The following is an 18,050-nucleotide window of genomic DNA, read 5'->3' on the forward strand; positions in this document are numbered from 1 at the left end:
GCCCACCAGAAGTTGGGAAACAGGCATTGAATTATGGGTATGGGCACTCAGCATGTGCACATCCACGCTCTTTTGACATCTGAGGGAAAAAAAGGTTTGCCATCACTGTCTTAAACCTTCACATCTCTGGGAAGATGTGTTCCATAAAGAAGCCTCTTTAATAGAAGATGTGCCTTCTGAGTCTCATCAGATGACATTGTTCAATGGATGGGACCTGGAGCATGCCAATTCTGTTTTACCTTTTTTGCTTTGTGTTTGCACATTGCATTTTAATGAAAGCCCATGGTATCGATTACTTAGCACCAGTGGGACTGCAGCATAGTGGGTTGGTTTGGACAATGGTTTTGTACTAAGTTTGTGTGTTTTTTCTATGAATGACATGTTTCCATCTGTTCTCTTTCAGAAGTGATTTGGTCATTTTTATGTTCAATTTGTGCACATTCTTTTTGCAAGGTTTGGGATTGATTGATTGATTGATTGATTGATTGATTGATTGATTGATTGATTGATCGGATTTATATGCCACCCCTCTCCGGGGACTTGGGGCAGCTTACAGAATATAAAAAAGCAATACAAAATATCCTAAAACTAATTTAAACTAAAACTAACAATCTAAAACCCCAAATTTATTAAAAACCAGTCATTCTCATTCTAACAATCAAAACATATGTTCATTCATCGACAGGGGCTGATGTCTAATGTCCCCACAAGTGGGTCTTCAGACTCTTGTGAAAGGCAAAGAGGGTGGGGGTGGTACGAATCTCTGGGGGTTTGTCATGTTGTTGGTTGAGTTTCAGAATGGTTAGAGTTTCCTCTACACCAGTGATGGCGAACTTTTTTTTCCTCGTGTGCTGAAAGAGCATGGGTGTGCGCTATCGCGCATGCATGAGTGCCCACACCCACAATTCAATGCCTGGGGAGGGAGAAAACAGCTTCCCCACCCTCCAGAGGCCCTCTAGAGGCCGGAAACAGCCTGTTTCCCAAATTGTGGTGGGCCCAGTAGGCTCCTGTTTCGCCCTCCCCAGGCTCCAAAGACTTCCCTGGAGTCGGGGGAGGATACAAATGACCTCTCCCATCCCCTTGGAGGCTCTCTGGAAGCCAAAAACGCCCTCCCAGAGACTCTGCCTGAGCCAAAAATCAGCTGGCCGGCACACACATGCATGTTGGAACTAAGCTAGGGCAATGACTTGCGTGCCAGCAGATATGGCTCTGTGTGCCACCTGTGGCACCCATGCCATAGGTTCACCATCACTGCTCTAGACATTTCACTTTTTCCTCTAGTAACTTGATTAGTTTATATTTACAGATGGTGGTCATTAGTTAATTCAACTCCATAATCAACATCCAGTTGTCACTCACCTGCGTATGGTAACACTGCATCTTGTACCATCGGGTATTTCTCTTCCAGGACTCAAGCTACAATTGAGAATTCCATTGTAATAAAAAATGCAAGAAATGTTTTCAGGTTCCTGTGGCAAGGCTGTAATTCAGGATAACAAAAGAAAAACTGTCATCGGGCATCATTTAAATGCTTTAAGGTCCTCTAAATGCTAAAAGCAGAAGCATTTCCCTGAGTAGTTTTCTTCATTTTATCTTCAAATAATAACCAGTGAGGTGTGCTAAGATAGAGCAGGGCTTGGCCAGCACGTGATGCATATAAATGACATACAATACAAAGGATACACACCAGTGGTGGGTTGCTACCAATACGCCCAGGACCTCCGTTCCAGTAGCGACCGCCAGATTGCACAATGTGCGCATGACCGCCCCAGTGTCGTCTTCACCGGTCCAGAGGTAGCACCATTTTTTTAAAAAAAAATGGGCCTTTTTTTGCTTCCTGCGCATGCGCAGAAGCAAACTCTCACAGGGGGATACTCATGCATGTGAGATTTTGGTGATTTTTGCTTCCACCCCTGCGGGGAAGGAGGGGTGGGGTAATCATTTCTGGCCAGGGGTGGCATTTGGGAGTTCACCGAACCCCAACAATCCTTGGCTAGAGGATCACCCAAATCCTGCTGAATCCTCCAGGCGCCCACCCCTGGTGCTGGCTGTTGGCCTACCTACTGCATGTCCCCAAGCTACTTAGAAGGCAGAGAAAGCCTTCTAAGTGGTGTGGAATCAAATAGTGTTGTCAATTAGAGGTACAGCTGGAGCTAACTAAGGTCACACAGTTGGACTTGTTAATCTGGAAGTTGGAAACTTTTGGGGAAGTGGGCTTTAAAGAAAAACAACTCAGGAAACCATCAGTGTTTAAGCAATCTCTCCACTATGTGAGTGAGGATGGGAGAAAAAGACCACATCAGGCTCAGGACTGAGTGACTGTAATAGTGAACATGTGACTGGCCTTGATTATGAAATTATTATTTTTCAGCACTGTTGTAGTTTGAACATTTGGTACACAAGGCCTATACAGAATAAGAACTACCTATACCTTGACTTACAACCAGTTGGTTAATGGCAAAACTGCCTATTTGGGAAAGTACCGGTAATTTTACACTTATGAACACCATAAAACTGCCATAAAACAGTATAAATAGTTGGGTCTGCTCATGTGATGCCTCGATTTATGACCACAATGATTTATGGTTAAAATTCCAGTCACATCTTTGGTCGTAAGTGGCCTCAATCGCTATTAAATATACCACAACCTTTTATACTACCCGATCCTAACAGTTCTAAAAATTAAATATCACCAAATATAATGGTTTAATTTATTTAGCATTGCAATCCAATGGTAAGAAACATAAAAGATTCAATTTACCAGTTAAGCAGAATTCACAAAGTATTGTCAAGTTCCAAAGCACAAAAAGGAATGTTTTAATTTGGCTCATTTTGCAAAGACTGGACATTCTGTAATAAAATATAAGATTTCCTTGTTAATGGGGTTTAAATATTATAATTATAATTAATTTAATTAATTATATAATTAAATATTAGAATGAAAAACAAGTATTTTAATATACAGAATATCTTAATTGAATTTCAAGTTATGGCAAGTAAAGTAAACATTATACAACCAAAGTAAACAAGCAAACAGTAAACATTGTGCCTCACTTTCCTGCAGAATAATAATTTGTTACTAATACCATGTATTTCAAGGATTTGGAAAAGAGGTCTGATTATGAATTGCTCTTCTTCTTCACAGGAATACACTCTGCTTCTTATGGTTTTTTAAGAACATTTAAAGATTAATGCATAGGTGAGTCATTAGGTAATATTACATTACATTATACAGTGGTACCTCGATACTCGACCACAATTCGTTCCAGAAGTGTGGTCGAGAACCGATTTGGTCGAGTACTGAATTTATTTATCCCATAGGAAATAATGGAAATGGATTTAATTGGTTCCCAGCCCCTGTTAACTCGCTGTGAACCAATTAAATCTATTTTCTTTATTTCCAATGGGATAAATAAATTCGCTACTCCAAGCTGCAGGAAAGGTGGGGGCTGCTGCAATCCCGGCAGCTTTGTGAGGCTCTTTTCCTCATTGCTTCCTTTTATTACCTGTAAGCAGCTTCAAAAACTTTCTCCTTCCCTGTGGCTGCAACAGCGGCGGCTTCCCTTCCAGTAGCAAGAGCGCCGGGAAGTCACATAATGAAGGGAAGCTGCTGGAGCGGCAGCAACTGCTGAGATGGCTCCGGCGGCTTCCCTTCATCACGTGACGTTCCCGGCGCTGTTGCTACTGGAAGGGAAGCCGCCGCTGTTGCAGCCACAGGGAAAAGTTTTTGAAGCTGCTTACAGGTAATAAGAGGCAACAATGAGGAAAGGAGCCCCCAGAAGCTGCCAAGATTGCAACAGCCCCCACCCTTCCTGCAGCTCGGAGCTCTTAGAGAGCTCCTCAGCCCCCTGAAGCTGCCGGGATTAAGCAGCCCCCACCCTTCCTGCAGCTTGGAGCTCTTAGAGAGCTCCTCAGCCCCCTGAAGCTGCCGGGATTACATTTCGGATAATGAACAAAATTTTCTCTGGCTGTTCGGTATCTGAAGCAAATTTTTGCCGAAAATGTTGTTCGTTATCCAAAATGTACGAGAAAGGAAGCGTTCGAGTACCGAGGTACCACTGTATATAGCTGGAATCAAAATATTGTGATGGTTGCTGTCCTTTTATCTGAGAACTGAACTTCTGATTTTACTTCTATTTGACATGTTTTTATTTTTAAATCCCTCCTTTATTATTTTTATAAATAACTCAAGGCCGTCATACAAAAGCCACACATCATTACATACCACAACATATGTACAAATGATAAATTACATGGTAATGGCCAGTAATAGATTAATTATATTAATTAGAACAATTAATCAGTGGAAGGACTTGCCTCCAGAAGTTATAAATGCTCCAATATTGGAAGTGTTTAAGAAAAGATTAGATAACCATTTGTCTGAAGATTGTCTAATCTCTCCTTGTTTTCAATGCCCTTAATTTCTTAGAGTAATACTGATATTTATAGTCACAAGTAAACAAAAGAATACTTTTCAGACAGTTTTGCTCCCCTCATTCAGAAGGTGTATTGTCTCAAAATCTTTGGGAAATAAAATTAATTGATATAAATACACCGTAAGACTTCTCAATTGCTTAATTATGCGGTGTCTTCCAGAAATGGAACAACAGCTATAATTGTTACATTAAACCATAATTTCAGATCAGAATTATTACAGATTTTACTTTATAATCTCTTACTTTACTTTATAATTATAGCCATAATTTACAATACTAATTTGCCACATAAAAACAAACCATGGTTTGCTAATTGTAATATTGTGCTAAATTATTTCAACTGATTTGCATTGAATTTTGGTAACAGTGCAGAAATTACCTATGGTTTATCTCAGATAACAATGTTTTATTATGTGTATATATTTATGCTACATTGTGTTATATTATGTTTTAATATAAAATATTTCCCCATTTGAGCAGAACAAGAAGTATCTAGGAAATGGAAAGAAAAATTTACTGAGATCCTCCTCTTGACAGAACATCATAAACTGATATCAGCAATTAAATCACTTTAAAAGGAATTCAAATTGTATATAAGAAATCTTCAAAGTCATCTATTTGTAAATATTATTACCTGTTTTTTAAAAGACGAATTCCACATCCAAAATGAAAACAACATCTTAAAGTTGCCAAGTTCTAAACTATGTAATTTTAATTGTAGGACAAAATTTGGATGTTTATAGGAGCCCCTTTTAATATGCCATTTCCTTTTTTCTGGAAAAGCTAGTTTAGAGAAAAACAGATATTTCTGCTAGCTAATAAGAATTGTTTTAGCTACCAAGTTCAGACATAGTTTAATAAAGGATGATCTTACATGCTTTTCAGCATATGGGGGGTGGGAGGGGGAGAGACTTCATTCCCCAGAATTTCAGAGACTATGAGGGAAGTAGGTCTTTAGAAATAAACATTGCTTGGGGTTTTTTATGAAGGATGTGGTCATCCTTAGCTTGAGACTTTGCTGTGGGACCTCAACAGTAAAGCTGCCCCTGCTTTATCATGGGGAAGTGAGGATGTTTTTTTGTTTTTTCTCTCTGGAAGAACTGTGGGCCACTTATCTGCCTATTACATTTGCCATCCATGGCTTGCCCAGAGAAATAAGGATGATTTTTTTATCTAGTGCAAGTCCCTGGTTCCCCCACTGGTCCTAAAAATCAGTGGCAGGGCTAGTGCAGTGATGGGGAACCTATGGTGGCACACAGAGCCATATGTTCTGGCAAGCAGGCCGTTTTCCTAGCTCAGCTCCAACGTGCATATGCGTGCCGACCAGCTGATTTTCGGCTCGCCCAGAGCTCTGGGATGACATTTTGTTTCCAGAGAGTCTCCGGAGGGGATGGGGGAGGGCATTTTTGCCTCTGGAGCCTGGGCAGGGTGAAAAACGGCCCTACTACGTCCAGAAGAAGTTGGGAAATGGGCTGTTTTAGGCCTCCAGAAGGCATCCGGGGGTAGCGGGGGAGGCCATTTTCCCATCCCCAGGCATTGAATTATATGTGTGGGAACTCATGCATTCGCAATAGCACACACACCTGGGCTTTCGGCACCCAAAGGAAAAAAGGTTCGACATCACTGCACTAGGGCTTTGATGGTGAACCTATGGCATATATGCCGTAACTGACCACACAGAGCCCTCTCTGCAGGCACCCAAACCATTCAACAGCTAAGCTCTACTGCTTCCCGCCAGCCAGCTGATTTTTGGGCCAGACAAGCTCTTGCTTTCTCCTCGCTTTCTGCTGCCCATGCCTTCCTAAATCTCTGGAGATTCCACCCTAGCATGGTTTGTGCACACAAGGCGTTCCCCCCCTCCCAGCTCCATTTCAGGGAAGAGGCTTCCCCTCCTCCCAGTTGTTTGGGGAAACAGGCTTTTCCCTCGCTCCGAACTCCATTTGGGGAAAGAGGCTTTTCCCTCGCTCCGAACTCTGTTTTGGGGAAAGAGGCTTTTCCCTCGCTCCGAACTCTGTTTAGGGAAAGAGGCTTTTCCCTCACTCCGAACTCCATTTGGGGAAAGAGGCTTTTCCCTCACTCCGAACTCCATTTGGGGAAAGAGGCTTTTCCCTCACTCCGAACTCCATTTGGGGAAAGAGGCTTTTCCCTCACTCCGAACTCCATTTGGGGAAAGAGGCTTTTCCCTCACTCCGAACTCCATTTGGGGAAAGAGGCTTTTCCCTCACTCCGAACTCCATTTGGGGAAAGAGGCTTTTCCCTCACTCCGAACTCCATTTGGGGAAAGAGGCTTTTCCCTCACTCCGAACTCCATTTGGGGAAAGAGGCTTTTCCCTCACTCCGAACTCCATTTGGGGAAAGAGGCTTTTCCCTCACTCCGAACTCCATTTGGGGAAAGAGGCTTTTCCCTCACTCCGAACTCCATTTGGGGAAAGAGGCTTTTCCCTCACTCCGAACTCCATTTGGGGAAAGAGGCTTTTCCCTCACTCCGAACTCCATTTGGGGAAAGAGGCTTTTCCCTCGCTCCGAACTCCATTTGGGGAAAGAGGCTTTTCCCTCGCTCCGAACTCCATTTGGGGAAAGAGGCTTTTCCCTCACTCCGAACTCCATTTGGGGAAAGAGGCTTTTCCCTCACTCCGAACTCCATTTGGGGAAAGAGGCTTTTCCCTCGCTCCGAACTCCATTTGGGGAAAGAGGCTTTTCCCTCGCTCCGAACTCCATTTGGGGAAAGAGGCTTTTCCCTCGCTCCGAACTCTGTTTGGGGAAAGAGGCTTTTCCCTCCCTCCGAACTCCGTTTGGGGAAAGAGGCTTTTCCCTCCCTCCGAACTCTGTTTGGGGAAAGAGGCTTTTCCCTCCCTCCGAACTCTGTTTGGGGAAAGAGGCTTTTCCCTCCCTCCGAACTCCGTTTGGGGAAAGAGGCTTTTCCCTCCCTCCGAACTCCGTTTGGGAAAAGAGGCTTTTCCCTCACTCCGAACTCTGTTTGGGGAAAGAGGATTTTCCCTCACTCTGAACTCCATTTGGGGAAAGAGGCTTTTCCCTCCCTCCGAACTCTGTTTGGGGAAAGAGGCTTTTCCCTCTCTCCGAACTTTATTTGGGGAAAGAGGCTTTTCCCTCCCTCCAAACTCCATTTGGGGAAAGAGGCTTTTCCCTCGCTCCGAACTCTGGGGAAAGAGGCTTTTCCCTCACTCTGAACTCCATTTGGGGAAAGAGGCTTTTCCCTCGCTCCGAACTCTGGGGAAAGAGGCTTTTCCCTCCCTCCAAACTCCATTTGGGGAAAGAGGCTTTTCCCTCTCTCCGAACTTTATTTGGGGAAAGAGGCTTTTCCCTCCCTCCAAACTCCATTTGGGGAAAGAGGATTTTCCCTCACTCTGAACTCCGCTTGGGGAAAGAGGATTTTCCCTCACTCTGAACTCCGCTTGGGGAAAGAGGCTTTTCCCTCCCTCCAAACTCCATTTGGGGAAAGAGGATTTTCCCTCACTCTGAACTCCGCTTGGGGAAAGAGGATTTTCCCTCACTCTGAACTCCGCTTGGGGAAAGAGGCTTTTCCCTCCCTCCAAACTCCATTTGGGGAAAGAGGATTTTCCCTCACTCTGAACTCCGCTTGGGGAAAGAGGATTTTCCCTCACTCTGAACTCCGCTTGGGGAAAGAGGCTTTTCCCTCACTCTGAACTACGCTTGGGGAAAGAGAATTTTCCTTCCCTCCAAACTCCTTTTGGGGAAAGAGGCTCTACCCCCCCCTCCCACCACTGTTTTGGGATGTGAGGCCAAAATGCGGGGGCGTGCATGCACGATGGGTCATGTGCACATGTGCAGGGGATGGGACTTGTGGGAGGGGCATTGCATTGTGGGTGTGGGCACTTTTGCACATGTAACAGTGCACGCACGCACATTTTCGGCACCTGAGGGGAAAAATTGTTTGCCATCACAGGACTAGGATTGTGCTCATAGGACCTTCAGGGACAACAGGGGCAGGTCAGGCCCAAGCTGATCTCCAAAGGCTACACTGCAAACTGTTGGTTGTGTCAGCCAAAACATTCCTTTGGAAGCCAAGCAGGAAAAGATGGATAGAGGCTGCTTGGGATTGGACTGAGGATAGCATTTTGTGTTCATGTCCTCCACAAATCATCGGTAGAATAGCTTTGTGAGGGCTCAAACAGATTCCCCCGTGGTGGTGGTGGGGGGTGTTTAAGAGTTCTTGTGCCTCAATTTTAAGTTCTACTTAAAGAAAACTCCCTCATAAGAGACTGAGTTTTGTATGACTTAACTTTGAGTAGACTGTACCTGGGTTGATAAGGCAAAACTCTGTGCTGTCACTTGTTTTACAAGTCTTAGCTTGCAGAGGGTGGGGTAATTGGTTAATATAAATAGCTGTTGAAATATTTGCCCCATTGACATGTTTAATACTAATCAAATAATTGTAATAAACTTCCAAATCTAGTTATCACTTCAGCTACCTATTTGTTGGTAGATGTGTAAATACTTTTAAAGAGAAAAAGAAAAAAAATCAGGAAAAATAATTGCATACACAGTACGCATGTGAGAAATTTGTTGAGTAAATTTTTGGTCCATTTTATGACTTTTCTTGCCACATTTATTAAGTGAATCACTGCAGTTCTCAAACTTAGCAACCTGGTTGTTAAGTGAATCTGGTTTCCCCATTGACTTTGCTTGTCAGAAGATCACAAAAGGGGATCACATGACTCCGGGGCACTACAGCCGTCATAAATTTGAATCAGTTGTCAATCATCCAAATGTAAATCATGTACATAACCATGGGGATGAGGCAACTTTGTAACTTTGAATGGTCACTAAGTGAACTGTTGTAACTTGAGGACTATCTGTACAAAATTTATTCTGATTTTATAAAATGATTTAATGCACCACCTGTACAACAGACTGCTAAATGCCATTGCAGACTCTGTAATTCAAAGATCTTTCCCAATAAATTCTTCTGGAGAACTTAAACATTTTTTTAAAAAAATGCTTTTTATTGAAATAAATAGTATTGGGAAATGCTGGATAAAAGGTCATACTTTATCTGTTGATTCTTGAGTTGACCAGGGATGGCCTTAAAATTATTTGAATTGTTTGAATTTGAATTGTTTAAAAAGTAAATTAATGGAATATGCAAACAACCTCAGGGAGAATCTCATACAGCACATTCTTCTATGCAAAGAGCCTCCAAGCTGAGTTGGACTATGCAGAAAGTCAATGACTTAAGGGAGCCCCAGATTTCCATTGCTAACAGCATGGCGAACCTACTGCTAGACAAGGAGGAGCATTCTCTGTAGATAGGCAAAACCTTCAAAAGCCTCCCTGCACATCATCCGCTATGAGTGCCTGGCAGAGGTGGCGCTTATGGGCCAGGCCAGCAATCCCAAAACATCAGCTTGATTAAACTGGCTCAGCCCCATGTCAAAAGAGGGTCCTATCCACGGTAGCCTATGCCTGCCTATCTGTACTCCACTGAGTTCAGTGTGACTTACTCCCAGGTAAGTGAGTAGAGCAGCCTTCAGCTTATAATAAGTAAAATAATAAATATTACCACTAAAATTCCATTGGGGCCCAGATCCAAGATTTGGGGGGGGCACAAAATGTTATTTCTTCTTGGGCGGAGAGGGGCGGCATACAAATCCAAATAATAAAAAATAAATAAATAACAGAAAATAACCAAGAAGCACTGCCCTAGGGCAATGCATCTGTCATAAATATATGCCAGTTTTCCAAGTGCCCAAATTTCCATCACATCACCATGGGGATGCGGCAATGGTCCTAAATAAGGAAAAACAGTCCCATCACTTTTTCAGCACCATTATAAGTTCAGTTACTACACGAATGTTAATAAGTCAAGGGCTACCTATAATTCCCTAAAATTCTCACCCATGAGTATACAACTTCAGTTACTACACGAATGGTAATAAGTCAAGGGCTACCTATAATTCCCCAAAATTCTCACCCATGAATATACAGTGGAACCTCTACTTAAGAACTTAATTCCTTCCATGACCAGGTTCTTGAGTAGAAACGTTTTTAAGTAGAAGCAATTTTTCCCATAGGAATCAATGTAAAAACAAATAATGCATGCAAACCCATTAGGAAAGAAACAAAGGCTGGGAATTTGGGTGGGAGGAGGAGGACGAAGAAGAGGAGGACAGTTGCTGCCAAAGGAAGAAGGTGAGGTGAGCACCCCGTTTTGCCTTTCCGCGCCCAGACGCTCTGGGAGGCAACCTCGCGCCAGGTGTATGGGAGGCAGCACAAGAGAGTCACCACAGCGAAGTGGTTTATTCCCTCTCCAAGCGCCCAGAGAAAGGAAAATGCTCCGTTCATTCTGAGCTGCCAAAGCCTCCTTAAGCGCCACCAAAAGGCTCCTCTGGCAGCCCAGAAAAGCCCTAGAATGGCAGGAAACTGGCCGGGCCTTCATGCCGCTCTCAAATTTTCTGGGAATTTTTTCCGGGCTCGGGTTCTTAAGTAGAAAATGGTTTTTAAGCAGAGGCAAAAAAATCTTGAGCACCCGGTTCTTATCTAGAAAAGTTCTTAAGTAGAGGCGTTCTTAGGTAGAAGTACCACTGTAGTCCAATTGTTCTCAAATGAAATCCCGTTTCAAATTTGTGCAGTACATCCAATTGAAAAACCCAAGGAGGATGGACAGATGGGCATGTGCTCCTACCAGCAGTGGTTTGCCTCTGGTACGCACTAGTAGCGAATGTTGCGCTGTGCGCGTAGCTTTAGTTTTCTTGCGTGCGCATGTGTCCCAGTGGTTTTTTTCTTTGTGCGCATACCGCAGAAGCAAAATCATGCAAGGAGACACATGTGCATGTGAGATTTCGCTGATTGTTTTGCTTCTGCGCACGCTGGGATGCACACACGTGCATTGAAAAGAACTGAAGCTGTGTACACAGCGCACCAGTAGCAATCCAAGATAGCACAGTGGGTAGAGTGCAGTACTGCAGGCACTAAAGCTGACTGCTAGAGCTGCAGGTCAGCGGTTCAAATCTCATCACCAGCTCAAGGTTGACTCAGCCTTCCATCCTTCAGAGGTGGGTAAAATGAGGACCTGGATTGTGGGGGCAGTATGCTGTCTCTGTGAAAAAGTGCTATTGCTAACATGTTGTAAGCCGCCCTAAGTCTAAGGAGAAGGGCGGCATAAAAAAATCAATCAAACAAACAAACAAACAAACAAATAAATAAATAAATCCGTCCCTGGCACCCATGTGTGTGCGCTTGCACCCACTCACATGCACACATAAACAGGCAAAACCCTTGGGCAACTCAGAACAAAGCTAGAACTTAAGTTTTCACTTTCATTTTTCAAAATATCTTTTGCTACAATTTTTGAAAAAGAACGGGTCCAAAGATGGGCTACAAAAATGGTGGAAGGTCTTAAGCATAAAACGTATCAGGAAAGACTTAATGAACTCAATCTGTATAGTCTGGAGGACAGAAGGGACAAGGGGGAAATGATTGAAACATTTAAATATGTTAATGGGTTAAATAAGGTTCAGGAGGGAAGTGTTTTTAATAGGAAAGTGAACACAAGATCAAGGGGGCACAATCTGAGATTAGTTGGGGGAAAGATTAGAAGCAACGTGAGAAAATATTATTTTACTGAAAGAGTAGTAGATGCTTGGAACAAACTTCCAGCAGACGTGGTTGGTAAATCCACAGTAACTGGATTTAAACATGCCTGGGATAAACATATATCCATACTAAGATAAAATACAGGAAATAGTATAAGGGCAGACTAGATGGACAATGAGGTCTTTTTCTGCCCTCAATCTTCTATGTTTCTAAGATTTCAGAGGGTTTTCTTCTCCTAGTCTTGAGGAGATTCACCAAGAACCCCAACCCTTTGAAAGGAAAGGGCCAAGCTGTCCCAGGTTTGCTACCTCCTCAAACGCCCAGATGAAGAGATGCAAGCAAGGCTTTCCAACACCACAATTGAACCTCGGAGCACCTTCTTGGAAAGAGGCTTTCTTGGCCGAATCCAGGAGGGAGATAGCAGAAAGGGAAAAGTGAAATAAAAGGAAAACGCCAGAGGCTGGAAGAGCAAGTTTTAAAGATCCCTTTCTCTGACAAAAATTATATTCGAGAATAGAGACTGGAATGGAATGGAATGGAATAGAATAGAATTCTTTATTGGCCAAGTGTGATTGGACACACAAGGAATTTGTCTTTAGTGCATATGCTCTCAGTGTACATAAAAGAAAATATACACTTGTCAAGAATCATGAGGTACAACACTTAATTATTGTCATAGGGGTCAAATAAGCACTGAAGAAACAAACAACATTAATAAAAATCTTAGGATACAAGCAATAAGTTACAGCCATACAGTCCTAAGAGGGAGGAAATGGGTGATAGGAATGATGAGAAAAAACTAGTAGCAATAGAAGTGCAGACTTAGTAAAAGTTTGACAGTGTTGAGGGAATTATTCGTTTAGTAGAGTGATTGCGTTTGAGGAAAGAACTGTTCTTGTGTCTAATTGTCTTGGTGCACAGTGCTCTGTAGAGACGTTTTGAGGGTAGCAGTTGAAACCGTTTACGTCTAGGAGTAGGGAACTTGAACAAGAAACTGAGGGGAAAAGATGCAGAAATCGTGCAAGAAAAGAGGAATCGGAAGAAAAGATTGGGGGGGTAGAGGAGGGTGGCTTGGTGGTGGGGCGTTAAGCAACAGGCAGGAAGTGAGCAAGAATTATTTGGAAGAGATTAGAGTTAAGTTGGGGGGGGGGGAGGTCGCTTTCTCGGCGCGCTATTAAGAGTTCGGGGCGCGCTTGCCAGACGCGTAACAAAATGGCCAGGCTGAGGTGAAAGATCCCACTCACCACGCGCCCGGAGTGCCAGTCGACCGACAACACCGTCCCTGTCTCGGCTGCTCGTCTCCAATTACCTCAGGAGCCGGCTTCACTTTTCTCAAGGCGACAGGCGAAATGACTAAGCCTCCAACGGGAGGCTTTCCCATCAACTGCCGAAGTCCCGCCTCTGGGCTCAACCTTGCGAGGAGCCGCCTGTTTTTTCCGCTTCTTCCAGGCGCTTTCTCCCCACCGTCATTGAAACACTTCGGGGAAATCGGGGCCTGTTTCATCATTGTTTTTCACATAGCGGGCGGCCCAAGCTTTGAAGGCGTTACGATCCCAAATCTTTCGGCCCGGGGAAAATTCTCAGAAATAATTCACGAATGTATCTCGCTGCAATGTAAACAAAAGTCCAGACGGGCTACAGACCTGTCGCCAAAGGGAGACGTGCTTTATTTATTTATTTTTATCGATTGATTGATTTTGTCCATTACACAATGAGGATTATATTGGGTATACATATAGTAAATACATAATGAATTTTATAGAGGATATACTCATAGAAAAATATATCTAAGAAAGAATAGAAGATGTAGGAATAAAACATATCAATGAAAGAATAGAAGAGATATAGGAATAGAAGAAAGGTATAGGAGATATAGGAGAGCAATAGGACGGGACGGAAGGCTCTCTAGTGCACTTATGCACGTATGCATAAGACATTTTAGAGATTGCACTGGGAAAAGTCAACACGACTTGATCGCTAAGCTGCTTTTTCAGGAGGACACTTTGGATTTTCTTTGAGGACGTTTCGCTTCTCATCCAAGAAGCTTCTTCAACTCTGACAGGATGATAGGGAATGGAAAGATTTATATTCCTTGCAGACGGCTGGTCGTTTGCATCCTTCTAGAACAGGGGTCTTTAATAATTAGGCACAAAAAAGGGGACAAACCCCATATATTCTTTTATATCAGCACAGATTTGGCAATATTCTTCCTACTGCAGTGTTTCTCAAACCTTTGGCTCTCAGGACTCAGAAATATTTTATGGTTACAATATGTATTGAATATTATATTGAAGAGTGCTTTTGAATGATAGAACCAGAAATTAGTTTTAAGAGTTTCTGCCTCTGTAGACAGATTCTGTTTAAAAGATGTTATAGAAGAGGAATACGTTTTATTTGACAAGATTGAGTCTTATCTGAAAGTGGATTTAAAAATGGCAATTTACAAGAATGAAATGGGAAATGATGCTACACTAGATATATAAAAGAAACTCAGCATCTCAACTTAAACCTGGAAGCAGACGCAGCTCATATCTAGGAGCACAGATAATTGTCTGCGCCACTGCTTTTTGCCCTAATTGAAGCTTCCAGATACTCTTTAAGGGAACCCCAACCAGTGTTCCCTCTAATTATTTTTTTTTTTGGGGGGGGGAAGTATAGTGTCTGAGCGGCAGTCCCTTCGGGACTGGGCGGCACAGAAATAATAAATAAATAAATAAATAAATATGCAAGCAAACAAACAAACAAATAAAAAACCCACCCTGTTTTGCCTCAGAGAATTTCAAAATAAAATACTGTACTGTGTGTTTATAACAGTGAGCTCATAATAGGGCAACTCTATCAATATCAAAATGCCACTTAAATAGTTGAGCTAGTTTCAAACTAGATTTTGATTTTCTTCCTCTCTTCCTTACTCCCATTCTTTTTCTTTCTCTTTTCCTTCCTCTCTTTTTTCTATCTGTTTCTTTTCCTCTCTTCCTCTCTCTCTCCTTCCCTCTCACTCTTTCCCTCTCGGCTTCTGGGCAGGTTTGGAAAACTCTGAGTTGATGATGATTTTTAAGTGAGCGGTTGCTCATTGCTCAGCTTAGAGGGAACTATGACCCCAACTTCAATTAGGGCAAAATAGTCTGATTAGACTATTGCATTACAATAGTCTAATCAGAAGGTAACTAGGGCAAGATTTAAAGCCTCCAAATCAAGGAACAGGCACAAGCAATCCACATATGTCAGTTTCAGCCTTAAAACTCTACATGACATGGGGCAAGATTAGTTGAGGGCTTGTGTCTCATGGTTACATTTACTGTATCGTGGATGGATGGATGATGGTTGGATGGATGGACCGATAATTGATTTCCAAGCTTTCTGATTTTAGACTGAATTATGAATAAATCTTATTTTTGTCATCATCATGGATGCACATAATAATAATAATAATAATAATAATAATAATAATAATAATTTATTAGATTTGTATGCCGCCCCTCTCCGATGCATTAAATGGTAACAACCAAGTTTGTACTATACTGTACACTTATTTTGAGGCAAAATAAGTTAAATAGATAAAATATGATGGCAGATATAACTTTATTACTGCTAGCAAGTGTATACTGTATACAATTATTTATATAAATTCCAATATACTGTACTGCCAAACAAATATAACAGTTTTTCACAGAATGTGATTAGATACACTTGGGCATTGTATCCATAGGTATTTGAAAGGTGGATGAATGTGGATTTACAGGTGAGTGTTATGTATAAACTGGGTTGACAAAAGTAGAAATGATAAGCTGTCTGGGAAAGCCAAGGAAAATTATCAAAACCATTAAAAAGCAAAAGTGAGAATATTTTGAACATGTGCTGCGACACCCAGAAAAATATTGGGATACTTCATTTAATCCATCCAAGGAAAAATTGAAGGCAAACGAAGTTCAGGCAGAAGAACATAATGGCTTCAAAATCTAAGGAACTAGTCTGGACAAAACTCACCAGCACTTTTTTATGCAGTTGTTGATAAAAATAGGATTGCCGGCATGGTCGCCCATGTCTGACAACACACAAGAATTGCATCCATATCAATTTTCTTCCTACAATGTAAATTGTAATATGCAGTGTCTGTGTGTATAAGTAACCCTTACAACCAGTTGAAAGTATGGCACTACTGAATAAACTGTACATTGGCCCACTCTTTGTAGTTCTGCCTGTTGCAGCATCCCCGAGGTTATGTGATCAAGGTTTGTGCACTTGGCAGCCTGCCCACATGACTGCATGGGCACTTCAACTCCCCCCCATATCTGCCCTTTTGACTGCCCTGCACAATAGTGATCCTTGATAGTGCAATGCCCCAGCTGAAGTAGAGGTCCAGGACCCTCAAAGTCTCCGTTGGCCACCACTGGTTCTGGGCCTCTTCCTCAGTCCCAGTGCCATTGTCATCAAGGAAGGAGTCCTGCTTCAAGGCCTAAACTGTGACCAGTCACCCCATGGCCACAAAGTTGGAGCCATCTCTGCCACCTTACAATCCACTGGGTCTGCTGCAGGGGTGGGTTCCAGTTTTCTTTACTGCCAGTTCGCTCAGGGACACACCACACGGATGCGTGTGCAATACTAAAGCAAAGCTGCGTATGAAGCAAAAAACAAGATGGTGGCACTTACAGTGCCAAGACAACTGGCTTGGAGGCATGGCAGGCCTGGTTTGCTGCCAGTTGCAGTGACCCAGGCCACCAAGTTGCAACCGTTTCTATAGAACTGGTCCAAACCAGGAGGAACTCACCTCTGATCTGCTGCCCTTACTGACTTTCACTGTCTTTTGCTGCTGACAATGAGGACCAGGCCTGGTTCTATACAAGGCAGTTGCTAGCCATGCTAGGCCATGAATGACTAGCCTGGTTATTCTTACAATGCTTTGGAGGCCTTCTAAAGAGCACAAGATCACACCAGCTCTTCTCTTAAAGGTGCAGACTATTTTTGAGATGCTTCAGAAAGCAGGGCCAGTAGAGCAGAAGGCTGCAGGACCAACAAACCAGTGGAACTCAGAGCAGCCAAAAGAGCAGGGATTTGAGAGAGATATGGAGGGAGAGGGAAAAGACAGCAATCCCTTCACTTATTGAAGCTCAGGGCTGGGAGGGACCAAGTTGGGGCTGCCTTAGATATGGCTGCCACAGGAAAGGTCAGGATTGCCAACACTAAACAATAATCACGATATTGTGTTTTACATCATTTAGTAATGAAAATTCTGGTCCCAATTACCATAATAATTCAAGGATCATCTGTATGTAAAATTATTGTTTTTCTTTGGAGTTTTAAAAACATATTAATATATTGTTTAACAGCTCTGTTCTGAGTAGAAACCCAGGGTAAGAAATATGACAAGTACTATTAGGAAGTACAATCCAAAATATAGATTCAGCAGGAAAACATAATGAAGTCTTAGACAATCTAAGATCTAGGATAACATACCTGGATCCTTCTCAACCTGAGTTATGGTGTTGAGAAGGTATTAATTGTATTGAAGACCTCTGCCAGGCTTGGGATCCATTCTGGCCCTCTTTGATCTCTCAACAGCCTTCAATGCCATCACAAACTTTCTGGACTGGGGGAGGGCGTGAAGTCATGAGGTATGATGTTCTTTGGAGGTTGGTTCCAATTGATGCTGGGAAGGCGAGAAAATCTCAAACTCCTGCTATACAAGATGCCTCAGGGCTTTCTTTGCTTTTTTTACATCCACATGAAGCTGCTGGATGAGGGTCAACATGCTTCTGCCAATTGTATATCAAGTGCCACTGTAAAGTGTCTGTGAATTATGGGAGCCTGGATTGGAGAGGTACAGGCTTTTATTTAACCCCAGCAAGGCCTGAGTGATTATGGGTTTTGGATCTTCAGAGATTTTCCACCACTGGCTCTAGTTTGTATTCCCACCCCTCCAGCTCAGAACTGCAGCGTAATTTGGGGGTCCTATGTTCTCAGCTACTGCCTAAAGTAGCAACTTTAAGCTTGGTCATGCTAACCTAAGGGTGTCCAAATAACTTGTATCACAGCTGGAGC

The 18,050-nt window shown here is 42.8% G+C and overlaps 1 protein-coding gene across 1 annotated transcript in view; it reads right to left on the bottom strand.

Annotated features, from left to right (window-relative positions):
- IL31RA (interleukin 31 receptor A) overlaps window positions 1-13,345 on the bottom strand; it is a 55,356-nt gene extending 42,011 nt beyond the window's left edge. The window contains 3 exon segments of the mRNA XM_070743345.1: window positions 1,360-1,480; window positions 2,762-2,850; window positions 13,256-13,345. Coding sequence (XP_070599446.1) covers window positions 1,360-1,480; window positions 2,762-2,849 — 209 coding nt within the window. The 5' untranslated portion in view covers window position 2,850; window positions 13,256-13,345.
- Window positions 13,346-18,050: the final 4,705 nt, after the last annotated feature.

Source organism: Erythrolamprus reginae, chromosome 2, assembly GCF_031021105.1.
Source record: "Erythrolamprus reginae isolate rEryReg1 chromosome 2, rEryReg1.hap1, whole genome shotgun sequence".
Taxonomy (NCBI): Eukaryota; Metazoa; Chordata; class Lepidosauria; order Squamata; family Dipsadidae; genus Erythrolamprus; species Erythrolamprus reginae.